General features: G+C 41.8%; 3 protein-coding genes across 3 annotated transcripts; 1 reads left to right on the forward strand and 2 right to left on the reverse strand.

Moving 5' to 3' along the window:
- Nucleotides 1–122: 122 nt before the first annotated feature.
- LOC139301970 (ectonucleoside triphosphate diphosphohydrolase 5-like) lies at nt 123–7,539 on the forward strand. Its single transcript, XM_070925506.1, has 14 exons — nt 123–247; nt 1,811–2,043; nt 2,522–2,601; nt 2,889–3,032; nt 3,543–3,618; nt 4,002–4,037; nt 4,334–4,422; nt 4,513–4,595; nt 4,945–5,006; nt 5,398–5,499; nt 5,619–5,762; nt 6,063–6,119; nt 6,312–6,427; nt 6,872–7,539. The coding sequence occupies exons 2-14, from the start codon at nt 1,818–1,820 to the stop codon at nt 6,953–6,955; spliced, it is 1,299 nt and encodes a 432-aa protein (XP_070781607.1). The 5' UTR covers nt 123–247; nt 1,811–1,817; the 3' UTR covers nt 6,956–7,539.
- znf410 (zinc finger protein 410) lies at nt 6,792–18,284 on the reverse strand. Its single transcript, XM_070925505.1, has 12 exons — nt 18,222–18,284; nt 17,763–17,850; nt 17,632–17,683; nt 17,365–17,497; nt 15,384–15,569; nt 14,353–14,574; nt 12,133–12,292; nt 11,091–11,272; nt 10,418–10,507; nt 10,154–10,273; nt 8,934–9,053; nt 6,792–7,880 (listed from the first exon to the last, which is right to left on the reverse strand). Exons 3-12 carry the CDS (start codon nt 17,662–17,664, stop codon nt 7,780–7,782), a joined length of 1,347 nt encoding a protein of 448 aa, XP_070781606.1. The 5' UTR covers nt 17,665–17,683; nt 17,763–17,850; nt 18,222–18,284; the 3' UTR covers nt 6,792–7,779.
- Nucleotides 18,285–23,845: 5,561 nt separating this feature from the next.
- On the reverse strand, nt 23,846–27,339 carry cipcb (CLOCK-interacting pacemaker b). The gene is made up of 4 exons (XM_070925833.1): nt 27,209–27,339; nt 26,365–26,523; nt 26,091–26,275; nt 23,846–25,080 (listed from the first exon to the last, which is right to left on the reverse strand). The coding sequence occupies exons 2-4, from the start codon at nt 26,471–26,473 to the stop codon at nt 24,199–24,201; spliced, it is 1,176 nt and encodes a 391-aa protein (XP_070781934.1). The 5' UTR covers nt 26,474–26,523; nt 27,209–27,339; the 3' UTR covers nt 23,846–24,198.
- Between the last annotated feature and the right edge of the window lie 509 nt (nt 27,340–27,848).

Consider the following 27,848-nt stretch of genomic DNA (forward strand, 5'->3'; position numbering starts at 1 on the left):
TTTTGACTGCCTGTGAAATGTAAACACCAGAAATAACGCTCCTGCTGGCAGAAAATTAACCACTGACGGGGTTTCCCATTGACGGAACAGGCGTTGCATGGTTCTTTGTGGGCTGGCTGTTTCGTAGTCAGCATGTTTTATTCTGACCTTCACCGGTGAGCCGCTGCACGAGACCGAAAACAACTTCATCACAACACGGGTGACGTCACGAGGAGACAGCCGCGAGTGCAGCGCGTCGGACATCATGGTGAGTGTGTTTTAACGTCCAGAAAACACTCCAATAAGTCAGCCACTGATTCTTTACGGTGTGTTGTTCGGTGTTTTGTGTCACTTTCAGCTTCTTCGAGGAACCCGCTGTACCGTGTTGGCTAACTAACATTAGCTTGTTGACAAACTTCTCCGCCTAGCCGTCATGCTAGCTAAAGTTATCATAGTTAGCCTATAGTTAACGTTACTGAGAAGCCAAGCTACAGTCAATAAAGTTAACGCTAACGCTAACTGTTGCGAGTTCTATTGCACTGACATCAATATTAACTGCCTCTGCTATATGGCACAGTGTAGTGTAAAATTAGCCAGGTGAGAAACCTGGAAATAATTCACTGTTGAGAGGATAATATTACCTTTTGGGTTAACGTTATCATCAGAAAGTTGACGGCCAGTTAACAGTAACGCTCGATATTTAAAACCCGGCTACGACTAACGAGTAGTTAATACTCAGCTGTTAAGTTATTAAAAAAGGCAGGCTAAACTAGCTACAATACACCCTAATAACAGTCAAACTCGAGTTTGTTTTCTAGGAATACTGTAATACAGCGTGTATCAAACCAGTACATAGTGCCAGACTTGTGAAGATTTATTTTAATACATGCTCTTCTCACATATTGAGAGGTGAGGCATGTGACTCCTCACACGATGAGATGACAAGTTCATGATTACACCTAATCTCCTAAACCATTTGACTGGTGTATTTGCATCTTTCTCGCAGAGCGTAGCTTCAAATGAGGCCACAAAGGAAAATGATCTCATGCTTCATTTTGAAAGTCACACAGAGGAGCATACACACTTAGCAATAGGCAAATAAAACCTTGAGGAATTCACCTATAGTCATAACTCTTCTTTATAGACACCACTTAGCTTCTGAAACATTTCAGTGATAAATAAATAATAAAGGAATAAAGGAACAGCTAGGGGGCCCAGTTGTTAGACAGTCATTTTAACTCTGAAGTCATTTATCGATTCAGTCACATGTCCAGTTGTATCATTTCTATTAATTTTCGCTCTTGCTCCAGACAAACTTTCTCAAGTAAAAATGTCTTCTGTCTCTTAAATTTCTATGCAAGCTGGGTGACAGTGTTTCAGCAGGGGTTTCCCACAGAGCAGTGCCTGACTGAGGCTTTTAAGACATCATAATTCCTCACATTAGATATCTGAGTTTTGTAGAGAGATGTTGAGACATGTTGCCGTGTATTGATCGAACATCAAGACCAAAGGATTAAAGTCCACTAATTTAAGTCCACGTGGCGAAATTGTGAATTTTGACTGAAGCAGTTGACTCAGCAGGTAGAGAGGTTAATTTTGGGATATGTCTCTGTGATTGGTTTGAAAGTCTGAGGGGTGTGGTCAAATGTCTCAGCGTAAATAACTCTATTGCTTCTTACTCCTCTGTTGCGTGTCATGCTATAATTGAACATCTCCTGAAACTAGTCTGCACCACTTTAAGCTGCTTTTTTTTGAGGAGTTCAAAACAATTAAATAGAATGATAGCGTTACTGTAACAAAAAGGCCTGTTGTTCTTCTGCTGATTCTCCAGAGTGAAGATGAAGCTCACCGTGCCACTTCCACTCCTGGTCCTGCTCGCTGTCGCAGGGCTGAGCCGAGCTCTGGTCAAGACCTCTCTCCTGGATTTGACCAACAGCATCGGGAGCATCCTTCCCAGTCTCAGCCGGCCAGCAAACCACAGCCGCATCTTCTATGCAGTGATGTTTGATGCAGGGAGCACTGGGACACGCATCCACGTCTACACCTTCATCCAGAGTGACTCAGGTAATACTGGGCAGAGCTGGACATCGTCTCTCATCGTCAGATTACTCGGACCTGCTTCCTTCTGCTCTTTTACTCATTTTATGATATCAGCATCCAGGATGAGAGGCAGGTTAAATAACGTGTATGTACAGTAAGGGTATGATGTAATGTATTTACATGGCCTGTGAAATACAAAGATCAATTGATTTGCAATGCAAACTGCAGAGTAAAAGGCTGTTTTCCCGTCTCTATTCCTTTCCTCAGCTTTTCCTCATTCCTCACAGCCTCTCTCTTCTGTAAAGCTGTACATTTTCACTTCAGGGGACATAGGTTATACTTGACTTTTTAAGCAATAATCCTATTTTGTCAGATTCAAGTCAACAAGCCTCATTTTGAATAAGGGGATAAATTCTGCATATGTATGCTAAGCAGATTTAGGCCTCTTAATGCTTTTAATAGCTGCTGCATATTTGATGTGGGTGGATCTTGTATCTTTTAGCGGAGCTGCCTGTTTTGGACAATGAGATGTTCCATTCTACAAAGCCTGGTTTGTCAGCATATGCTGACGCCCCTGAAATGGTGAGTTCATTGTCAAATCTAATCAATTATATTGAGCTGAAGGAAAAGGTCCGCTGGCTCTTTATTGTATTCATAAACACTGCCAATAGCCTCCCTCTGCGGGGAGTCACATTGCTAATGAAAGTAAGTAGGAAGTGAGAAAAGCAAAAATGACAAACATGTGAAGATGCAAGCATTCTGATATGTAACACTTCAAGTGTTTTCTCAACTCTAACCAATCACCCTGTCGTCAAAAGACAGCTCTGAGCAGTGCTGTTGTGTTGTGAGCATTGTCTTTGTTTTTAAAGGCTGGACACACAGTGAGGATGTTGTTGAAGGTGGCCAAGAAGACTGTGCCTCGTCTGGAGTGGAAGAGAACTCCAGTGGTCCTCAGAGCCACAGCTGGACTCCGGCTGCTGGCCGCAGAGAAAGCCCAGGCTCTTCTGGACCAGGTAAAAGAGATCTATTGAGATCTCTGAGGTACTGTTTATACAATACCACGATTCTGTAAAATAGAGTGCAGTTCTTTTATCATAGGGGAGTTGTTAGGCGCTACATTGTCCGACACTTTCAAGGGAAAGTGGAACCTCTTATCCTAGCCAGAAAAGGAATAGAACATTTTCAGTATTATGGCAGGTGGTGCAGAGACAAGAGGAAAAGTATTGTTATCAGAGTGGTGTGGGCTTAGTGTGGAAGGCTCTTGTGGAGGGGATAAGATAGTAATGGATGGCCCTGGGGCACCTTGGAAGATAAGTTATACTTTATTAATCCCCCTGAGGGAATTAATTAATCCCTTCAAGCAGAGGGCACCTCTGGATGAGCTACCATTACAGTAGATAACATTAAGGCCATTTCTCTGCTGCTTTCTTTGGCTCCTTCGTGCTCTCATTCTCCCTCTACCCCTTACTCTGTCTCTCTTTCATTCTGCCTCTCCTCCCTCTCTTCTTCTTCTTCCTCCACAGGTTCAACATGTGTTTGACGAATCTCCTTTTTTGGTCCGAGACGACAGCGTCAGCATAATGAACGGCACAAATGAAGGTAGCGTCTGCCCACCCTCTTCCCCGACAAGCAACACATTCGTCAGTTATCGCAGCCACTCATGTTCTCTGCAGTACTTTATGGCAGACATTTAACTAAATAGCAGTAGATTATCGCTGTCTTTTATAATGACTCTTAAGAAAATGAAATTGCTCTTCACCACAAAGTTGTTGTAACCTTTTTAAAAGGCTGTAATTATGTGGTGAAAATGTGTGTTGTTGTTTTTTTTTTTTAATTATAGCTCTTACTTGCGGGTTTGCACATGTATTTGTTTATGCCAACCAATTGTAATTTCTGTGAAAATCTGTCGTCAGCTTTTCTAAAATGAACTCATGGGTTCCACCTGAAATTACTGTTTTCTGTTGATAATCTCTTTAATGTAGGAGTTCTGGCGTGGATATCTGTGAACTTTCTGACAGGTGAGAACTGTAAACTCATGTCTACATGGTCTGCATGCTATATTTCCAAATTTAACTTGGTGTCTGAAATTGTCATAGTGTCTTACTATACACCGTCGTTATCAAATACAGGCTGAATGCATACAACTATGATTTTGTTGCCTAAAGGGGGATCGCTCTGATCTTTATCAGGCTCAGTGTTGGGATTTTATTCTTTTGAGTTGCACATTCTGAGTCAAATAGGCCTTTTGAAGATAGCATCTAAGTTATAACTGATTAACTCTTCTCTGTTGTGGCTGCTGGATTAATGTTTTCAGGTCACCTGAAGGTACAAACCAGGGAGACAGTGGGAATCTTGGATCTGGGAGGAGGATCCACGCAGATCACGTTCCTGCCAAAACTGAGGGTCAGTTTGTTTGTTTGCATGTGAGATTTCTGTACAAATTAAACTCTTTAGTGGTTAGTAACCCACTATGTCTTTCATCTTCCACTGTAGAAAACCATTGAAAGTGTTCCTGTTGCTGATTATGTTGCCAGATTTGACATCTTCAACTCAACATTTGAATTGTACACTCACAGGTGACAGATTTGTGTTATAAAACATGAGTAATCCTACATTTGAATTATTTGTGATAGCTTCAAATCAGTTCCTCATTTAATATCTATTCAAGGTAATTTTCATATACATATTTTTTTTTCTTGGCCTCCAGTATTGATGAGTTATGTTACAAATGCTACTGTGTTGTTGTTGTAACTTGTAACACTCAGAATTGTTTTTCATTAGAAAAACTTGAATTGTCTGTTTAGTCATTGGGATGTGAATAACAGGCAGAGCTTTTGTTTGGCCTATTTTCAGAATGACTTACTTGTTACATGTCTGTTCCTGGTTGGTTTTGTAAGTGTATAACAATCCTTTGACTTCATCCAGTTACCTTGGAAATGGACTGATGGCAGCGCGGCTGGCCACACTGGGCGCTTTGGGTGCAGAAGGTACTGTGCTGTACATGAGAAAAAGGTGGTCCATTGCCATTAGCTGTGGGTCAGTGTTGTTCACTGTGAGCGTGTCTCTGCAGGATACTGAGACACAACAGTGAGTCAGTTCTTCCATGTGCTCTCTGGGGTGTTTTTTCTTTCTTCTTGCCCATTTCTCCAAATACTGTGCAAAGGAGGCAACGAGAGAAAGATGTTTTTGTGGGATGTACTTCAAGTCTCTCTTTCTAATAAACAATTCAAGTGAGACCCTGAGATTAATCACAGAAGGGCTTCGGAGATAATTGTGTTAGTGACTATCCTGAGTGCTCCAGTCAGTCTCAGACTATGGTGACCAGGTGTGAAGCTGTTGAGCCAAGATTTAAAACGAGTAACGTCTGTGCTCTCGCAGGGTTGGAGTGGCGGGTTTTCAAAAGTCACTGCTTGCCAAAGAAGTTCAGGGATGAATGGAGCTTTGGAGGGCTGACCTATCAAGTGAGCGGAGACCCAGATGGTAAGATCATCTTTACTTAAAGTATAAGTCTCTAATGTTGAGTAGAGACTTCGTTGAATTACGCGTCATTTTGTCTGAGAGATGCATCATTTATGCTGCTGTCTCTGTTTCCTCTCTAGGTTATGCAGGATACAAGCTTTGTTATCAGGAGGTACTTAAGGTGGTGAAGGGGATTATTCATCAGCCGTATGAGCTGGAAGACAACAATGTTTTCTATGCATTCTCCTATTACTTTGACAGAGCGGTGGATGCAGGCCTTATCGGTTAGAGCACACACTCTCATACACACCTTACATAATTATACAGACCCAGCAGAACGTTACTACCCATTCCAATGCTAGACAGGAGCAGGAAAATGTGAGTCATCTACACCTGTCTCAGCGGGTTTGACGAGCTATAGGTGTGTAGCTATTAGATAAATTGCTATCCTCTGCCAGTCCAAGCTGAAAGGGCACACGCTCTGTTATTAGTATTATGGAAATGTGCATGTACAGCTGCTCTCTTAATGAATGGTATAGCATTTTAAATGTGAGGAAGATAACCCCAATCGCCCTCTGTTGCAGATGTGGCCCGAGGAGGGATGCTGGAGGTCAGAGACTTCAAGAAGAGAGCTAAAGAGGGTGAGCTGGGCAAAGCAATGCATCCTTACTATGACAGAAGTGCAGCTCCCCGTACTTGAGACACAGTGTGCGTCTCAATCGTCTGGATTTATGTCCTCGCTGCTATCTGAAATCCTGCCCTCATCCTCTCAGCAGAATACAGATGACTGATTGTCCAACCTAACAGGCATGATTCCCCTTTTGTCTGCTCAGTGTGCAATAAGATGGCCAAGTACCCTCTCATCAGTCCTTTCCTGTGTATGGACATGGCCTACATCACGTGTCTGCTCAAGGATGGGTTTGGCTTCAAGGAGAGCACAGTACTGCAGGTGGGGCGGCATCACACAACACAATCAATAGGGTCTATGGCCTTGCTTCTAAAGGACGCAACAGAAGGAATAAACAGGAAGGAACTTTTTTTTTAAAGTTGCGAGGCATTATAATATCAACTACTCATGTTTAAAGTTGTGTAGCGCAGACTTAGCTTTGTATGAATCATAAGCTATTAACTCACATTAAAATAGCCCTAGATAAAGAGACCATGACTCATCAGTAATGGCAAAGATGGATATTTGTCACCCCTGACATTTGTAAAAAGAAAAAAAAACATAATATTTGAAAAAGTAGTGCATACTTTGACACAGTCCCAGACCTCATATAAAGTGAATACAAAAAGGAAATTGTACACACAAATTCTGTTACTTTTTTTATTTCAATAAATACAAAAGGCATTTGAGTGATTTGGTGTCGGGGGTTTTTTTCCCCCCTCCTAGTTGACCAAGAAAGTGTACAACGTGGAGGCAAGCTGGGCTTTGGGCGCCACGTTGGACCACTTCCACAACCTGAAGATCCACTGAGGAGAAGGAAGGAACAAACTGCTGAATTAGGTGGTGCTCAATAACAAACACCAGTAATGTGCACTACCTTATCTAAAAGGCCCCAGGCCTCTGCAGTTTGTTTCATAAGGGCAGAACTAACCTCATGAGTAATTCTCAATTCCTTTTTAAAAAGCAATTATTCTCAAGTGTTAATATATTGAGTTGTAAATGAGCAATGTGTTGCCTTACTCAGAGAGCAAGTGAAGCACTGGAGGTTGACATTTGAGTGAAGGATGTCACCAATAACACACTCAGTTAATGCAACTTTGGGCATTACTGGATACACAGTTTGTTTGTGTTTTACTCAGGCTCGTTAGGTTGTGTTTACATGCAGCAATGTGATATACTGTGCTTTAGCAGTTTTTAATGTCAAGTGTTTTGTAATTAGTAATGAGGATAAAGGGGTATACACGTGTCCGGTACATTTAAATTTGACAGTCAATCATGGGACTCATTTTCCATTAGAGAATATCATCACTGCATTTCAACCTCAGACTTCTGTTTACAATGATAATGCACATATCAATGCATGGTCATTATATTTTCATAAACTTTTAAACCCGTCTCAGTATTTCTTTGGGAGCATTTGTTTTCAAAAACTTGAGGAAAGAAGGTTGTTTACAAACTTTGCCATTTCACACTTGTCAAAATAAAACCATCATTGGTCGCTAATTACAAATATCTACAGGGGTGAAGGTCAGTGATTAATCTATTTACAAATAGATGTCTATGTTTAGTCCGCTGTGGCGGTCAAGCTAGTGCTGCTGAAATAGGCAGTGTGTGACATTTTTCATGATGGCGGACTACAGCAGCGCCACCACATCTTCTCCATATGCATGGCCTTCGGTCGTCATGGTCACCAACTCATGTGGCTGAGAGAGAACGACCACCGAGTCTGCAGAGCCTGGAGGGAGGGACAAAGACAAGTTCAAAGAGAAACCACCGGGTAGCATGACACATGTCAATCTGTACGCACCTACAGACATTATGGGATGAAACACACACTAATAATACATTTGGCCAATTTAGGAAAAATTGAAGGACATGCAAAGATACCCATGTAATACTGAGCCTATAAAGTATTCAGAATAACAGTATTCAGGCATCACATATGGACTTGTTTAAGCTCTGACAAATGGGAACAATTTCAAACAAGTGTGGTTTTGAGGAACCAGCTTAGAGTTGGGCTATATGCTATATATCCCAATATTTATATATGCAAAACTCATGTTACCATAGTATAATGTATGAAACAAAACACTCGTATTGAATAACCCTTTAGCCGTGGGCACATGCTACTACAGGGGTGGACGAAATGACACAGCATGGGTAAATACCAGTTAAGTTGCTGTTCGTTGAGACTGACGGAGGTCTCGACTGAACTCTGACTGAACTTAAAGGTTCATCCTGAATCTACGAGCTGGCGTGACGCATACTCTGTGTACAAATGTGTAATTTATAAGCTGGTTGGCAATGTTGAAGAGATGAAGATACTGCTAAACTAATGTTTTGGGGTTTTTTTAAAAAAAATTTATTGGTGTGACTCTCGTCACGTTACATCATTTTGTGTTTGCAACAGATTCATCAGAAACCCAGACAGCAGCTATTCTAAATCACCATTACGAAAGGCAATTACACTGCTGAGTCATATTAAGTAGAGCAAGCTCTGCGTTTCAACTTTTACAATCACCATTTTAATATCATAAGCATTTTCAAGGCAACATAAGCAAACTGCACAGTTACAGTGCACAGAGGCCTGAAAGCTGCTGCCTGAAGTCGAGACAACTTTAGGGAAACAAGAAAGCTGGACTGTCACGAGCCATGATTGAAAAACACTAAACAGGACATCAACAACACCTCCGACATTAACTGTGAGCTTCACTGCATTATGTTTTGCTATTGTGTGAGATGTTTAGTTATTTCGTCCACCCTCCGTGTATTGTGTTTTGCCGCCTACCTGGTGACCTCAGCATGGCGTGGTGAAGATTCATGGGCTCTACGGTTGTTGTCATGGTGACCATACCGTCTCCATTTTCGCCGTCTGCCTCCAGCAGGCTGCTCTGTGTCAGAGCCTCTCCTGTCAGTCGCAAACACACAACAAACTTCTGCTGAATTACCACCCCTCAACATGAAAGAAGTATGAAAGGGAGAGCGACACACACACTCGATCTCCATAGGACAGCCAACAACTTCCTGCAAGACTGAGACATCAGTGTTCAAAACTGAAACCTGCTCATTATTACTAACTTTAAGTAACCGTTTGACGCTTACGTGAAAATGTTTTTTTGTTTTGTTTTTATGACTGAAGTTGTTCCAACATAAGAAGGTTTAATAATTCATGTGGTATAAATAACACAGAAACTACCCCTCTGTTGTGAAGCTGCATCTTCCTTTGCTCTGCTTTTACAAAAGACCAGCCTCTTTGGGGAGGCCGACCCGAATAAATCTGCTGTTTATAATTAGAGCTTTGGCAGCGTTTCCTGTGGTGATTCAGCTGCGGTGCTTCCTACTGATACAGAAAAGTGACAAGGAGGCAAATACTCTGTCTGCTCTCATTTTTTCATGCAAAAAAATTAATAATTTAAGCAGATTTTGTACAATTAGACAATATGTTGGAATGTAAAGAGCTTGTTGAGAGACGCCTTTAATCTGAAGAGGTACTGAAACTGATACTAAGAATAGAAGCAGGAGTGAATTTTCTACAGTTGCAGTGGGAGACTTATTCAAGTGTCCACTCATTTATCGCAGTAATTTGTAAGATGATGGTAAAAAGACATTTGAGTGAAGCAAGAGGAGCTTGAAGACATGAATTTGAGATACTGTGCCATTTTAACTTGGCGATTACATACTTTTCAGGCGAATCTGACCCCATCACGACGACGCCTAACAGGCTTATTTCTGCAGTAGAGTTGTGCTGTCTCTGCTTTTCCAGAGATATGTGCAGTCTGAAACAATTCAGCTACTGACCCAGAAGAATAAAAATTTCAATGATAAATTTTTAAGCACTAGAAGTCATTCATTATTCAAGAATTGTCCCTAAATGTAACTTAAACCAACAGCACCTCTATGCACATTTTAAAATGTATGGGCTGCTTGAAGCTACATAATCCATGGATTAGCATAACCACCTACTGCACTGTGTGTGTGTGTGAAAAATATAATGTGAGTGAGAAAGACCTGTTTCTCTGCTTTCACCACTGAGCCCCTCCTCTCCGTGCCTCTTCCTCATGTGGACGTTTCTGCTGCCGGACTGAGAGAAAGTCTTCCCACAGATCCCACAGTGATGAGGCTTCTCACCTGGGAAACACAACAGACACAAAGAGATGTACTATCTTGCTGTGATCCCATCTGAATTGGTACATGATGATATGCTATATCTGTAGTGCACTAAGTACAAAAAAAGGGGCTCAGCTGCACAGCTGTAAACTCTGTCTCACTCACCAGAATGTACGAGCATGTGTTTTCGTAGACTGGAATACTCTGCAAAGGATCGCCCACAACCATCTGCTTCGCACAGAAAAGGCTTCTCTCCTGGAAGCAGCCACACACACACACACACACACACACACACACACACACACACACACACACACACACACAATATAAAGACTTAATGTATTAAACTCATCATTGCAGAATATGTTCAAAGTGATTTCAATGGCCCAAAGCACTGTGGAAGTGTAGAATGCAGCTTTTTTGTTGTTTATTGAACCCATGGTGACAGCTGAGCTATTTTGACGCACACGAACATTAAAAAATGTAATATAATTTCATCCAACTGAGTGGATATTATAGCTCATAGAAAGCTGTTCTTCCAGACGTATAGACAAAATATAAACACTGTATAGTGTAGCTGGTTTGCTAACTGGTCCCTCGATAGAAGAAGCAGCCTGTGGAACAGGCCATCAAAAATCTTAATGTCACCCTAAATAAAATATGACAGTACTGTTACTCATTGCAGCAGTGAAATGGAGGCGCCAGTGCTGCTGACTCTTCAAATCTCCAGCCTTGACTGCACCAAGGAAGCATTAAATGAGCAGAGTCAAATGGCCTGAGTCAGTCATAGCTTCCAGCGTGTTTGGGCTTTTATACGCGGCTATCTCCCGCTCCCCACCTGTGTGTGTACGTCTGTGGTTCTTCAAGTTTCCAGCAGTGGTGAACTTCTTGCCACAGTTCTTCTCCTTGCAGATGAAGGGCTTCTCGCCGTTGTGAGTCCTCATGTGAACCTGCAGCCTCTGCAGCACGTAGAAGCTCTTCCCGCAGCCCTCAGCGCCACACCTGAACATTCGGTCGTTCCTGGGAGCCGAGATAAATCAAACAAACAAGCCTCGGTGTGTCTCCTGTGCACGCTATTCACTTGCAGCGGCCCGCCACAAGGTCAGACGGGGCAACCACAAATAGATTTCCTACACGGATGTCAAGAGAGCCCCTGCAGTTCAAGTACACACTTCTTTCTCAGCTGTGTTCCACCTGTTTAGCTGCTCTGTCCACAAACAACCTGTGGAAAACACTGTGCGATCACTCTTTCGACTTAGCTGTGAAACATCTTTGCAGCTCTCATCCAACACACCTGTCTCATACTTTATGATTGAACCCAACACTAATTGTACCACTTATCTTTCAAAAGCCAAGAAAAGATGACAAGATGAACTATTTCATTAGCATGTACTTGGATTTCTCCAGCATTATACAATAAACGCCTTTGACAGTGATATTATGAGCTTTGTTGTAGTTAATGAAGGTGTCAAAATGTGATGAAATCTGTGAAAATTATTCAAATTGGTTTTCTTTATTTGTAGGTCTTTTTTGTACATACAGCACTCAATCAGGTTTATATAAATGGTGGACTGGGCACAATTTTCATGCACAGGCAACAGAAGCACTTTAACGTGATACCTTTAAGACTTCAAATATCTGTTGCTTTTTGGTTTTACAGGCAATAAAGGCTTGGAACTTTCTATTAACAGCAAAGATTTGATTGCACGTATGATATTTAAAAGTGTGTAATAACTTGTAGCAAGCTTGCATTATTATTTTTCAATTTGGCAAATGTGTCCACATTAGCCAGGATTTGCACAGGCTTTGCCAACAGCATCTTGTCGGGACTGCTGCCTGGATCCATTATCCTCCCTCGCTGTGTGTGCGTGATGTGTTACCTGTGTGTTTTGAGGTGGTATTTGAGATGAGCCGGCCAGGTGAACGTCCTGCAGCAACCCTCGAACGAGCAGCGGAGGATCTGCTTGGAGAGGGGGCGGCTGGTCCGAGACGGCAGCTCTCGCTTGTCCCCGTCCGCTGTCGAACCGTGTGTGTGGTCACCTAGGCAACCAGAAGAGGAAAGTGAGCGGGGTTGAGCAGAAAACAATCCTGGAGTGCCAGGTGGCTGGCCTCTGGGGCCCCGGCTGTATAAAAGCTAATCATTGGGTACTGACTGAGACCTGCTGAACAACTGCAGCCAAAAGAAAACAACCTGAAGCTGAATGCAATCACTCCCTTTTCACCTACTCGGACTCCCCGCTTTGAATGCCTTTAACAGGTCCAATTTTGCTTGCAGCATGTCAGCAGTAATGCACCTATAACTGATACCCCAACGCTGAAGGAAACTTGTTTAATCTAATGCGAGTTAGTGGGAGGGCAGCCATTACACTGGCTCAGATTGTGGCATTTTAGTCCCACAATGAAACCAGTTACAGTCTGCTGCAGACATTTTATTCAACAATGTATAAAGTATTTCGAGCCCCTTCTTTACTGGTACACTAGATCAGAAGAAGACATTATATTTTGCAATGTGCTACTATGTGTAAAACACTTCATTTTTGGTCTTTGGAGATCATATCAAAAGACATCAGAATACCAGATCCACAAAGTTTTCCTTTGCTAACTGTTTGTAATAGAAATATAATGAGGTCAAGGATAAATGTGGAGAAATCATAAGGAGGTAAGAGAGTCCATCTGAACTTAAAATAGGCTACATGATTAACTGAGGTCAGCCAAAAAACGCCCAGTTTTCAATATTGCTTAAGTAAAAAATTGTGGGAAAACTATTTATTCAACCACCATGTGTCAAAATACAGCAGCTTTTCGACACATAGTTATAAAGACGGTTAAGACAATGCGCAGAAAGCATTAAAACAGAAACAGCACGTGCAATGAAGGAGCATTTACGTAGAGGATCATAAACCATGTAAAAACAGATCGAGGTTGGGATGGGAGGAAATAAACCAGGAGTGGGCAGAGACGGGAATAAACTTCACTCTCATAACACTTTTCTAACCAGGACCTCTGGCTGCAATTCGGCTCAGAGGGAGTTCAAAGATCAGAGATGTAGCAAGGAGTCATAGTGCCTTTCGATGTCATGGGTAAAATCTTTATCTAACAGGCAGCCTGTGGGGGTAAGTGAAACTGGGCTGTGATGTAGTCCTGACTCCTGGTGTGGGTCAACAGTACATCAGAGCAGAGAGCTTTCCAGTTGAGATTAAAGTCATTTAACTAAGTAAGCAACAGATTCCACTAAGTGTCAGCCATCACTAATGTTTAATTCTACAAACAAAACAACATATAACATTAATTAGTGAGCTTTTGTGGTGCTGGCAGATGGATTGTTTTTACCTTTGGACAGAGCCTGGCTGGCTTTCCCGCCCGTTTCCCGTCTTTGTGCTAAGCTAAGCTAACCAGCTGCTGGGGGATATCTTATGTCTCTGTGCTATCATATTTAGCACAGCTAAGAGTGGCATTGATCTTCTCATCTTTCTTGGTAAGAAAGCTAATTAGCATAGTTTCCATAATGTCGAACCATCAGCTGGTCTATTACCCTTCATACAACATTTTCCAGATGGCTTGTTTACCTGCTCACCTGTGTGTCCTCTCCCCTGTCTTGTCTTCCTGATCACTGCAGCCTCTCTCCCTCTATGAAGCCTATCTATTTTAAACGCACATTAAAATCACCACAGACACAGCACAACAAATGATGATCACATAATGTGGCATTTACAAACTCCACTGGATATTGGCAGACTTGTAAATCCATGTAGACAGAGCTAAAAATGTATTTTGATTTACAGACTTATAATTAGTGTTTCAGCCAGTGCTAATTTCACTACATTTGACCTCATTTCTCTTCTTTCTGTCTTTGACGCCTGCCACAAGAATACCAGCTGATTTTCTTTTACCATAGAAACGTGCTGCTTCCCAAACAAAGGCTTCATTTCATTTTGATTTTCTTTAAACTTGACATTACATCACAGATAGCGGGCTGTAATGCAGCGGGCTGTAATGCAGCGGGCTGTAATTCTGATGAAGAGCCTGTTTGACTTTACTTTCCAGTGTGAAAGACCTCTAAAACAATTTTTGCTTGTGTTGATGAGACTAATTGACTTTACCGTTGCCGACACTTGCGGCTCTGGCGTCCTGGCTGGCCTTGGCATCTCTCGCAAGCTGTGCCCGCGTGGCGGCAATCAGGCTGTCGTGCGCCAGCTCCTGTACCCGCAGATACCAGGGAGCACTGCCATCTATCCCATAGTCTCCCGATGAGACCCCCTCGTCGTCATCGTCCCCGGCGCCATCTGCGGCGAAGATCAGGGACTCTGAGGAGGCTGTGATGCCTGAGAGGGAAGAAAAAGACGAGAGGAGAATCACCGTGAAAGAAGAAATTCAAGGCCAATGAAAAATTCCGCTAGATCATCAACGGCCTGAGCCGCTCCAGGTCACATTTCTGAATTCATTATTGTCTTCCCATCGCGCTCAGCAATTTTGGTTTTAATGTTATGGCTTTATTCTGAAAGGCAGAGAGGATGTTGGCCAACAGACACATTGAAAAAGCACATAAACACGTTAAAAAAAAATCCCTCTTTATTCGGGATTTGAATTTAACGTAACAATAGACAGAAAGTGATTCCGTCCACTGAAAAGTCTTTTCTGTCCTTCACATCAATCACTGAGTCACAGACAGAACACAGCACACTGCACAAAAGGTGTATGTCAAGGGAGCAAAATTAATTTTTTGGCTCTCTTGCCAAGGGGGCTGATGAACCACGAAAATGTGCCTGCCAAGGATCATTTCTCCCAGCCAAAATAATTCAGTTTTCTTCATGAAAATGTGTCACCCAATTCCTTTTTAGCGCTGTGTGCAGAATCAGGAGCCGTGTGAGACACAAGGTACGGACACAAGATCAGATTTAGACTTCCAATGTAAAACTTCTCACTCTTAAAAAGAATAATGTTATCGCATCTGTTAGTGCGGCACCCAATTATTATTTTTTATTATCAATTGATAATAATAATTTTTTCGATCAATTGTAACAACATAGGGAAAACAACACCAATGAACTGTTATCAACACTACTAACATTCAGCTAAGTAAACGCATAGACTACCCGGTGCATGGTAGGTGTAAATTTCAGGGTTCCTTTACCTTTTGCAAGGTTCAGTAGGACGTAAGAAGTGCTGTCTGACTGTTGTAGGTCATGGAGGATGGGTGGGGGGCTGGGGGAGGCCCGTGCATGAGAGTGTGTCTGGACCACTAACGGGCTTCGCTCTGACACACCTCCAAACTCCGACAGGGAGGGAGAACTCTCAGGCTCATGGCTCAGGCCTCCATCTGAGGAGAAAAAACAGTGTTTGGTAGTTTTAGTCCTAAATAAAACCCTGCATGATATCAACAAATGAACACCCCAAATAATCAAACTATGGTTTATACTGTTTAGCAGGTACAATACGTGCACAGCGATGTAATGATGTAATGATGCAATGAGCAAAAATATGTATTCAACACATTTATAAGGCTTCAAGGATGTACACAATGCAAATTGGTAAGAAACACTGAATATAAACATATCTGTGTTTTCTCACAAGAAAGCTCCAGGGGTATTTTAATATATATATATATATATATATATATATATATACACCCAATATTCATGATTAGTTCCATCTGTTAAATGTGGATTTACAGGGAATTAACACATAAACACACACAGCCAAATCATAGACACAATGTATCATAAGTGGGGATCTGTCCATACAAACAGAAAAACTATGGATGCTGAAGTATCTTAAGCAAGTGATGAGCTTTTCTGGGGTTAAGAGCTAGACATAATAATGCTATTTTTCATAGAAAAGTCAGGTGGAGCTTGTCAGAGCTGAATTTAATAACACAGGGATAAAAGCAATGCAACAATAATCCAAATCTAAAAAGGGCATGGGGATGTTGTGAAACGTGAAGAATATAAACTAACCTACAACATTGCAAAACTGTACACATACAAAAATGTGCAGGTATTCAGATCCACAGATTGTTTAAACCTTTTCTTAACATTGCAAAATGGGCACTTTTGCACGTATTACAATTTTGTCATGGACTAATGCACTTGAATTTATAAAATGTGACACATGGTATTCATTGACTGTCTATCACTTCTGCATTTTGATACAGAACTAGGTCAAGATGCAGATGAAAAAAATCTCTGGATTGTGGATTTTTTCTAATAATTGACTATTCAACTTTAAACCTGCAATAAGTTGTGAACGCAACATTGACATATCATCACGTCCAATATTCACCCTCTTTCAACTCTGTTTTTGGTCTCTGCCAGCTCCTGAGGGAAATATCTGGCTCTTTAGCTCCACTATGTTCACCAGCTAGTTGCTAACTGTGTCTTTCTGCCGTTTGGTGCTGAGCAGGTAGTGCACAGAGGGTTTTTAGAGTTTTTCTATGAAAACAGCTGCCTGCTGCAGCCGAAACCGACGCTTTGAGAGTGGTGAGAGTGAACCAAAGCAGTAAAGTTGTGGGCCGTACGGCTAAACAATGAGCTTAAACTCACTATAAAGCTCCGTAAAGCTGAGGGGAGCTGCAGACAATTCTATGTAGGTTCATGACTTCAAGCAACCCTCATTGTCTTCATATTTGTCATTTGATACATAGATATTATAAAAACATTAACTTTAATATTTAGATATTTAAAAGATTCAGAAACTGTGGTGGAAGAGGTGTAGCCTTTCCTCACTACAGACATTTTAAATGTGGAACTGTTCATGTAATCTTCTTCAATTACAGATAAGAGTGATAAAGCAGAGAATATCGTTTTGGACTACAATTTGTAAAATCATTTGTACTGTGATACCACAATGAACAACATACTCTGAGGTACCCTGTAAATCCCCAACCTTTTTTGTTGACAGAGGAGATGCCAAACATTTGTGGGATTCTTGTTCCACTACAGCTGTAAACTGCGTGGCTCACAACAAAGAAGACAGTAATATTACTGAATGCTAAATATTCATCTCTAGTGGCATCGTGTGACATGTAGTAACACTGAAAATGACTACGCTCTGAATGCCGCTGCTAGTATTTTGACCTGTGGTGGACAGGACAAGAGCAGTGGGCAGCTGCTGACCTGTGAGCTCCAGCTGGCTGCACAGTGAGCTCTCAGCTGGAGCCAGCAGCGGCAGGCAGGAGTGTTTGGACTCCGAGTCCTCCAGACCCTGCACCAACGGGATGGACGCGTTCTGTACAAACTGCACCAGCAGCTGAGAAAAGAAACAAGCACAGTGAGACAGTCAGGATATGGATCTCATGTTTTGTTTAATGTAGTAGTCAAATTCACAACAAAGTCTTCTGCAACTGCTATAAAGATGGAGCATGACAATGATGACAAGATTACCTCTGGTTTGGAGTCAAGCTCATCAGAAAGCATGGGTCACCCTGTGTGGAACCTGTAGAATAACAGGATAACAACTGATCCATCAAACGCACCCAGATTTGCTACGACTGTCTAATCGAAACAATACTTACTTTTAAAATTGACCTACTAAATGTGAGACTCTCTGTCGGTCATAAGCGTGGGCTGCAGGTCATGTTTGAGTCAAAACCACCACACAATCTGCGGGCAAACAACAGGACAAAACGTCAAATTATCTATACGTCTACATTATAGCTATACGTCTCGGCTTTGCTAGATGACAGTCGCTGCAAGTTTGACAATTAAAGACCAAATAACAGGACAGTCAAACAATGCAGCTAAATGTAGCTAAAGCGCGACAGCAGCGCGTTAGTCTAAACTGTGTCGGATAAAACACACAGATGACAGACTGCGTTGTTAACTTAGCTAGCAGGGTTAGCAGTTACCAAACTAGCTACCGGGGCTACCAGACAGATGTTAGCTGCCCGGTGCAAAAACCCGGCCGCTGACGATACACCGCGCGTGTAATTAATGTCATTAAATCTTCTATAACATTAAAGTAATTCGTTTACCTAGTAATAGTTGTGCAACTGAGCTACAGAGTGAGAGTGGCTGGATAATTGTCCCAAAACAGAGTAGCAGGTTTGTTGTACGGCGTCTCTGATGGAACAATGTTTGAACACTTCCGCGTTTTCCTCACAGGGATCCTGTATCATCGACGCCATCCAGTGGTCAAAAGTGTAAACTACATCGTAAATGAAGGAAATAAAGATAAAGATGTTTGATTGATTAGGAGGTGGCCAAGGGGGAAATCACCCATTCTGTAGTTTGTTTTGAAAGCTTTATTTAAAAATCCTGCACACACACACACGCACACACACACACACACAGGTGTTGTCCTTCAGCTACAGGTTGCATTTGGGAGAGGGAATTATGTGAGGTCACCAAACTCCATATACTAATAAGAATGGGTGCACAACAGACAAATCTACTGTCCTCTGTCGTGACATTTGCTTTAATATGACAGCTATATTAAGACCTTAATCTAAGGATTTACTGCAAATGAATTAACAAGATCCCTTAATTAATGCATAATTGAGGCCAGAGGCACTGGAGAGATCAATCCTCAGTAAGATAACAAGTGTACAGTGTCTACCGCAGGTGTCAATAATTGGGAATCAAGATCTCATTCATTTTTAATAAAATTAAGTCTCATGTAGTTTATGACTTTGGTGTATTTAGAGCAAGCATAGAGACTGCGTTCTAACAAAAAATGAACACATAAACTCCCACAATATGCTTCATGGCCCCTGAAGTGTTCTCACAGATTTCTATTTAAATACTCGCTTTCTCTCTGTTTGTTAGTGTGATGAGACAGAGGTGTGTGGAAAAATCCAAACAAAAAACAACAAAATAACCATTTCAGTCTTCCTCTTTCTCACCCTTATCCAAAAATTCAATACTTAATGCTCCTCCTCCCCATATAACCTAAAATGTTGTGACCTGATGCTGGAAAATCACAAAGCAGCACCATTCATCTGGACAGATTTCACAGTAAATATGAGGCGTATAACATCATAACCGACTGCAACATTTTCTTTGGAATGACATTTATTACACAAGCAAGAAGTCTCTAACTCAAAATGTACAAAAAGAGCCCTAAAGCATGTTACATAAAACCCTTTCTCAATCTCAGTTCATTGATCTTTGGCGGTATGGCAGAAGTGTCATTATTTAGAGCAGGTTCCATTTCCTCATAGATTTTACACTGTAAGACATGAAACTGATGTTTTGGTACATCATCCACAGTCCCATGAGGATTTCAACAACTGTTTGCATTTACATCATTAGAATAAAAAAAAAAGAAGATTGCCAGTAAGCCACACTACATTCAGCCTGCCTAATTCCACTAAAGGAATCCATCATGTTTCCACCACAATTCCTTTGTTTCACTTTTAAAAAACACAACAACAATTATTTGGGCAAATGGTCATTTTGTCCATCACTACTGTTGGTGCGCTACTGAAACATTTTGATAAAACAATCACAATCCTTTTCACAAACAATTATCAGCATCTTTAAAATGAAAGAAGACAGACTGAAATGCACAGAGGAAACAAAGCTGCCAACATTTACATATAAAACCCAAAATCCAGTGTGTAAAATTACAAATGTCCCACTGTACAAGCAAAGCCAGTCCTTACTCCTTTTCAATGAACCTCGTTTTGAAAACAGAAAACTGCGGTCACATAACATGATCATGTCGCAACAACGGTAATAACAACCTATGACACAGCGTGTAGCATGTGTAATAGACTCATGGTTGGTTTGATACGGTTTGTGATATTCAATCACATGGACAGGTTCCAAGAAAGAGTAGCCACAGCGGTGTGGATCCATGTAAACAAAACAAAACTTAAAATGACAGTGAGCTGATGGAAAACACTCTAATAGATACACGTGCTATGGTAGAAGGTGATTGCAGATGGACATGACCAGCATTGTTGTGCTATTTTCAGCCAAGACTTCATTGACCTTTTTGATATTTCAGTACCATCATTTATCCCACTGGCAGTGGACCAGTATCGGAACAGCAAGATCTAATTTCAGAAGGGGGCCATCAAACCATTTGACCTGTTAAGGAAGAACAATATCCACATTAATATCAGGAATATAGCACCGGTCTGTGCATCTGATTGAGGAGGAATTGGTCTCCAAAAAAGAGTCAAATTAAGTAATAATTATAGACATTTACAGTTTAGGTAAATGTGTGAGATGTCAAATCAAAAAAAGGAAAATTTGCACTGATAGGGTCTAAACTCTGAAGAATGTGCGACAGCTTTAAAACGAGCTCAAACACTTTGGCATTTGTTTTTGGCCAAGGCAAAAGACCAAAATAGTGCCAGAGGTCTTGCTGCTGTCCTGGCTTCAATGTCTTAATAAGGCCTTTATTAAGGACGCGTGGTATTAAAACAAATAACTGATCTATTACAGTGACAACAGCACAGATATTATAGCCACATGAAAAGATTCTGTTTTCATTTTCCACGCATCAAGAATGATTTTGCAATTAGCCAACTGTAGCTTGATTTTGAGAACTAAAAAAAGATTTACAGCTGAGGTGGTAAGGTTCACACACTTGAAAGAGATGCGTAGGTCATGGCATGTAAGAATTTCACTTATTTCTGCAACCTCTATTTCTGACGTTTGGATAACATGCATCATTAGAACAAAAACACAAAAAAAACACATTTAGGTTCCTTCATGAATGAATTGTGGGTCTTCTGAACATCTGCTGGATTAAAAACAGTACATTCAGCATGTTTTTTTGCTATAAAAAAGTCTACAATGTTATTGTGACATGGCCTCAACAGTTTGTTCGTGTTTGTTACTGAACACTAATGGAAAATGTATGTGTCTGTGCAAAAAGAGCCAGTTTAGCTGCACTCGTTAGCTTGAACCACATTCATTATAGCAGGAAGACACATGGAGCTCATTGAAGATACAGGGGAAGCAGATATCAGATTTACACAAGTCAGGAATTTTAAAACAGTGGACTCCAAGATCAGGAAAACTAAACCTTACAAACTGGCTGGTAAGGTCAGATGCAATCCGGGAACCACCAGAAAACAGGTCATGTATAAAAGTGTAACTATGCAGAATGTTTTACACAAACATCAGCTGAGGAGCAACTGTGCAACAAAAACAAACCTTAAAAACTTAGAAGCTCTACTTTGCTGCTGATTACATGGGCTGACAAATATACTTTTGGAGGGGTTTGGTTGGGTTTGGGTTTGGTAACCTATCTGGCCACAATAATCACCGGGAGATGAGCCAGTCAACCCCAAAAAGATTCTACAATGCATCTGGGTCTGTTTTGCTGACAGTGGAACTAGTGCACTGCAGAAAAGAAACTGGGTGGTGTAAATAAGTTGGCCTCAAACTTCTTCAGTGCAACCTCAAACTATCAGCCAGCGGGCTGAATGTTAGACACAGCGTGGTTTTCCAGTAGGAATATGACCCTAAATACACATCAAATCTGTAAAAATCTGAAACATACGGATTCATTTACAGCGTTTATTGTTGAAACAGACGATCAGATCATCTGCTACTGTGGCCTGAAAATGTCCACTGATTCTGAGAGGGACAGTCTGTTTACAAAATAAAAGCTGAAAGTTAAATCAGTGCGCTCCAGTCCCTTCAAATAAAAATGGAGATATATAAAACAAAACAGATGTTATTTTCATAACACCCACAATTCAATCACAAAAGAACCCAAACTTCTGAGTTTATGTGACAAAGACATACATTTTGTTGCAGAATACATGACCCTCACAAGTGCACATGAAAAAACTAGACCATATATAAAGACTATAAATTATCCCTTACTTGAGATGTTCCTCATGAGCCAGTTTAAGTCAACCTAAGCACAGCAAGTACATTATCATCACATCAAATATTATTATATAGTTAAAGACAAAGTGTTAAATTCTGAGGAACCTGCTAGTAATAAAAACAATTCTTACAATGTAAATGTTAAGGAATAGTGTGTGTACACTGGTGGAGTGCTTATGATGCCTCACAATGCACTTCAAGTACTGCAACGTAAACAAGAGGACTCAAATGAGCTTCCATCGCTGCCATTAAATTCTGCCCCGAATTTGCTTCAGAGCTGCTACAGATCATTTTATTGCAAATGCAAAATTCTATGACATACATTGGGTGGTTATTAAGGCCATCGTTTATAAATACCCTAAAAATGAATAATAAAGCATCACAAAACTCCACAAGTGTTCCTAATTTGCAAGTTGTAATTGCTGGAAGTAAAAATCTGGATTTATGAGGCTGAAAGTTGAACCTGATTTGATGGTTGTCTTAGTGGACTTGAAAAGGTTCACACAATTAATATTTCATACAGGTGAAAACAGAAAGGAACTTAAAACAGAAAAGATCTGTATTTAAGTTAGACAGTATTGCCATATTAAATTACACCACTGTATAACCCCCCTATATAATCCTATATAAATATAGGAAGAACCCTTTACACTGGGATGTTATCGGGGAAGCACCTAATGGCTGTTAAGAGCTTGATTTCCAGCCAGTTTGCACTGTATTACAGCTGCCATCAACATGATGGGAATGCGAAACTTGAAACCATCAATGGGATGTGCCAAATCTTTCACATCAAGTTTTAAAATGCAGCAAGAACTAAAAAAAGACACTTTAGGCACATGTTTGTCTATTTAAAAGATTCTGACTGGCAAGGGCCTCTGGACACATTCAAGGTGGCATGAGAACATTTCCTTAATCCCGATATAATCATCGACTTTACGTTATTGTAACTGCTGCATAAAATTATTCTGATTGTGTACACACAATGTGTCATGCACTGTTAAAGTTTTAATATCCAGTCTTAGGTGTTTTAATCAAGCTCTCAGATTCTGTAAGAGCCTGTATGGTGCATTCAGCAAAAAAAAGAAAAAGTTTTGTATTTGTTCATCCCTTCATGCCTTAGATCCAAACCTCTCAGGGCTTTTGGGTCTCGACTGCCAATGAGCAAAAAATTTCTGTGCAGCAAAGAGGCGGGTTCAGTATGGCAGAACAGTGAGCTGTAATTCTGGCCTTGTTTGACCTTCGGTCCCTGACACACCAAGCCTACAGTTGGCGACTGGGCAGCACTTTTAAGTGTGTGGCTAACCATTGCCCATAGTTTTTGCAGTGCGTTCTTCCCTGATGGCACTACTCGCACCTTATGTGTGGTTTGATTAAGCTTGTTGAATTAGCGACTGATGCAATTAGAGAGCTCTCTGACTGACCTAGTGTGGTCTCATCTTGTTTTTCACCTGACAACATCAGGGTAGGGCAAAGTAAAGTGTGCAATGTCCATTGAAACTTTTTAAAAAGGGGATATGCCGATATTCTCAATCTCAATCAACATCAGGGTAGGGCAAAGCAAAGTGTGCAATGTCCATTGAAACTTTTCAAAAAGGCGATATGTCGATATTCTCAATCTCAATCAACATCAGGGTAGGGCAAAGCAAAGTGTGCAATGTCCACTGAAACTTTTCAAAAAGGCGATATGTCGATATTCTCAATTAATAATCTGAGCATACAACGAGACTACACAAATTCTGTGACAGTTTAGTTTGCTTTGCTTTCCGTGATGTTTCCTGGATTACAAATACAGACTGCTGACTAAAATATTTCCTCTCACACAGGTGCAGAACATATGTATGTGCATGTTGGCGGTCAACTGGCCACCAGCTGTAGTCTCACGATGAGTTCAAGTGCAACTTTTAACAGAAGAAGCGAGGCAACAAAAAGTCTGCACCAATTCTTAGAGGTCAGCTTGTTGTGTCAGGGCCCTAAGGCAGCCGTGAGCCAAAATGTAGGCCACAGCCCACTGTCTGCGTGAGAGAGCCTGGGGGTGGGGGTGTATTGTGGAGCACATTACTTTCAGTCCATCTGTCTCTGTATGCTCCAACCCCCAACCCTGGCCTTCCTTTCCCCATCTCAGTCTAAAGGATTACTCTCTACATTAGTCTAGGTCTAATCTGCCTTTAAACTGGTCTGAGCAGCTCTCTCCCTCTCTTTCTCACAGTCTTCCTCCTGAATGCTGGCCTGCAGCTTAACACAGATGCTGTTGTCACCGCTACATAGAGCCTGAAGGAAGAGGTCTGTATGTTCTTTAAGCCGGTCTAGGTCATTCTGGGTGCGTCGGTTCTGGCGGTGGAGCTCCTTGGTGCGGAGTGCAATGTCTAGCAGGCCAGATTTGCTCAGGATGTTGTACGTGTTGCAGAAGCGCTTCCTCTTTGTATCAGCATCACTGTCACTGTGGTCATATTCTCCTGCGCTGTTCTCCTGGGTGACCTTCTGGGGAACAGGGAATGTCTGGTTTTTGGAGCCAGTGGTGTGAGTGAAAGACAGGGAATTGGTAAACTCTGCCTGGCTGACAGCTGATGAAGGCTTCTCCCTGGCAGGACCACTGCTGGCACTGGTTTCTGTTGTGTGGAGAGAAAGTCGGCTGTGGAGCACAGGAGACGCGATGCTGGAGGTCGCAGAAAGACTGGGAGTGGTTGAGCCAGAGTTACTAGCACCATCAGACAGACTTCTCTGCTGCTTCTCTCTGTGGTCCTGGCGGTTGGAGGCCAAACTGCTACCTCTCTCTGACACGGAAGATGAGGAAGCCGTTCCTCTGCCTGAGGAACTGGAGCTGTCTCCAGGATGTGGAGCAATCTTGGGGTAGGATTTCAGGATTGGAAGATACTTCTTAGGGCGTCGGTGTCTAGAGGAGGCCTCTTTGGGGGCAGGGGAAGCTTGACGAGAGACCACAGGCTGAAGGAAGACCACCTGAGGCTGCTGGACCACAGGCTGAACCACCTCCACTGTGGGACTAAACCAGGGCTTCAGAGCAGGAGGATTATCTCCAGGCTGCAAAGGCAACAGTCAAAATTGAGAGCTTTAAAAAGGCGGATACCTCACAAGCACGTACTGAAAAGCACACATCAGAAATTTCCACAAAGCAGAGATTCCAGCTAAAATTGATTACTTACTGATCAGCCAATGAACCCATAAATTATAAGATTTATAATAACGGGAACCACACATATGATATTTGTACTTGACAAATAAGTCAATAGTTTTTCTACAATTTTAATAATCTGTTGATTAACTGTCAGAAATAGTTTCAGCACCACCGCTCACACAGTTTTGCCATGGCCACATAGCTACCTAAAGCTACCTTGTTCTATGACAACTAATTCCCCTTTAGGGGATTAGCGTATGATGCGTGTCTACTGAACACACTTTCAACCTGCACTGTACCCATTCATGAGACAGCTGTCACAGGTCATTTGTACGTTAATATCACTAAATGCATTTCCATTCCCAATAGAGATGCCTGGTCACCCCCCTTCAACTCATCTGGAGGAGGGTTGCGTGACGTGCACTGACGTGCAGTCCATTCAGTCAGACAAACTGCAGGCGCTGGCTAGATCTGCATCATTGTGTCTGTCAAAATGAGGTATAACTAGTACAAATGTGAAATACTAAAAAATAACTCAAGACTAGAAACGCACAAATTATGCCAACAATGTGTATTTTCTTTATTTAATAAAATCGGAATTTTATTTTGAGCTACTTGTACTTTACTTTAACATGTCTGCTGTTGGTCAGCAATTAGTCACAACCTGATGTGAATGGTCTCTTTTTTTGGTGACACATTCCAGGTAGCTGCGACTGGACTGTGAAGACACATTCAAGTTAAACACAGGCGCAATAAAACTGGACCACAACTTTCCTGTCGTGACCTGCTTAAAGTTAAAAGGTTGAGACTTGAACCTGAGTGTAAGTGAAGAACACGTTCATCCACACAGATAATGTTAAGACGTTATAAGGTTTAAGATACAGGGTTATGGTTTTGCAGAGTAGCAACAGCGTACCTGCTTGAGGAGGACGTTGTTCATGATGATCATGGGAGAGAGGCTGGAGTAGGAGCCTCCCACCACAGCCAGCTGAGAGGCCTGGGGCCTTGAGTCAGAAGTCTGCGGCCCTTGCTGTACAACAGGGCGGGGTGAATCCTCAGAGTCTGTGGGGTCCATTGTGCTTGTGTGCTCCGAGCTTACATCTATAAACAAGGAAGAAGAATAACTGGGGTTCAATTAAGTGATACCTTATAATCTACGCATATAAAGTTGTGGTAGAACAAGGTCGAACCTGAGAATCCGGAGTCTCTCTCCGAATCAGGCCGGGAGTCTCGAGACATCATGATGCGTAGTCTGTTTGCTGCCCTTGAGTGGCTCTCAGCCTTCCTCTTGGTGCTCATCTTTGCTGCTGTACTGACAATGTCCTTGGCTCGACAAGCTCTCACAGCAACTACATCAACAAACCAAAGGCTGTTAATCAAAAGGCACTAAGTAGACCCTCTTTTCATGTCAATGACAGACAATGGAGTTGTGTATTTCTTTACATATCAAAACACAAAGGTGTTAGCTGACATGTTCAGTAAAAGCTGGACAGCATATCTCTATCAAGATATGGTAGTGTACGCTAGTTATATTAATATTGGGATACAAGACAAAAGCCTCTTCCTGGTCTTAAAGGATGCACTACAGCTGCATTCTGACCTGAGTGTAATGACAAATGAAAACCTATATTACCCGTTTGGCAATCCTTTATTCATAAACAGCATATCTATCAGTAACATGTCCTAGTTTTGAACGATTAACGCAATTGAATAAAAAACGTTACTACATTTTAGAATGAGGCTTGTGTATATAGATAATATATAGAAAACGCAGTTACTTATTATTAGTATAACATTTGATATATGACGGCCTACCTAGCTAAAACCAACTGAACACTTGACAAGAATGCAAACAAGTCGAACGCACAATTAAAGTTAGCACTTTGGTTAGCCACGTTACGCGCTAACGCTAATGTTAAGTTAACAAGGGGTAGATCCAAAGCTTACATTAGAGCGTTAACTGACACGAAGGACACAGTAGCAGTAGGCACAAAAACATCACAAAACGTTTGAGAAACACAAAACAACGCGTACTTTACGAGCACAAGCTGTTCCAACGTCGCTGTCTTCAAAGCCGAGGGATACGAGCTTGCAGCCGGGCTCGATTGTCTGTTGTGTCTCGACTTCTCTTCCTCGGTGTGGCCGTTGCTACTGCTGCACAGCTCCGTCGACTAGAACTCGGTGTTCCACATTACAATACACGAGACAGACCGCCCCTCCTCTGTACGAGTCACATGCGGAGCAAGGTGGCTGCAGCCGTTAACCGTTGCAGTTTAATTGTCCTCGGCGAGCGTCATGACGGAAAAGCAGGCAATGGGTGGCCCGTGTGCTTACGCTCATCGACCGAAAATTGTTCCTGAACAGCGAAAGATGCATGGGGCAGGATATTCGTTACAGTCACTCTGCCATATTTGGTAGTTAGGGGCGTGGCCTCGTCTGGAGTATCAGATACGTCACATTCTTTAGGTTGCTACGCCCGCCCACTGATACATATCCTGGTTTATGATTGGCCGGCGCAGCCAGCTGCTGAAAAACGTGACCGCTGCCAAATGTGTGGCAAGTTAAGGACATTGTGTTCGTCCTGCAGTCAGGACGTGTACTGTACACTGTACGGTGTACTTTCGGGGATGTCGGGGAGGTGACGTTTCAAGCGCAGTGTTCTGGTGTATTACAT

Source organism: Enoplosus armatus, chromosome 19, assembly GCF_043641665.1.
Source record: "Enoplosus armatus isolate fEnoArm2 chromosome 19, fEnoArm2.hap1, whole genome shotgun sequence".
NCBI lineage: Eukaryota > Metazoa > Chordata > Actinopteri > Centrarchiformes > Enoplosidae > Enoplosus > Enoplosus armatus.

Coding starts and splice junctions, on each gene's coding strand:
- LOC139301970 (XM_070925506.1), top strand. CDS start 1,818: ATGAAGCTCACCGTGCCACTTCCACTCCTGGTCCTGCTCGCTGTCGCA. Junction 5,007..5,397: donor GGGCGCTTTGGGTGCAGAAG/GTACTGTGCTGT, acceptor GTGCTCTCGCAG/GGTTGGAGTGGCGGGTTTTC. Junction 5,763..6,062: donor GGTGGATGCAGGCCTTATCG/GTTAGAGCACAC, acceptor CCTCTGTTGCAG/ATGTGGCCCGAGGAGGGATG.
- znf410 (XM_070925505.1), bottom strand. CDS start 17,664: ATGCTTTCTGATGAGCTTGACTCCAAACCAGAG. Junction 17,498..17,631: donor AGCTTGACTCCAAACCAGAG/GTAATCTTGTCA, acceptor TTCTTTTCTCAG/CTGCTGGTGCAGTTTGTACA. Junction 7,881..8,933: donor CGCCATGCTGAGGTCACCAG/GTAGGCGGCAAA, acceptor CCCTCCCTCCAG/GCTCTGCAGACTCGGTGGTC.
- cipcb (XM_070925833.1), bottom strand. CDS start 26,473: ATGAGCACCAAGAGGAAGGCTGAGAGCCACTCAAGGGCAGCAAACAGA. Junction 26,276..26,364: donor GAGAGACTCCGGATTCTCAG/GTTCGACCTTGT, acceptor CCTTGTTTATAG/ATGTAAGCTCGGAGCACACA. Junction 25,081..26,090: donor ACAACGTCCTCCTCAAGCAG/GTACGCTGTTGC, acceptor TTGCCTTTGCAG/CCTGGAGATAATCCTCCTGC.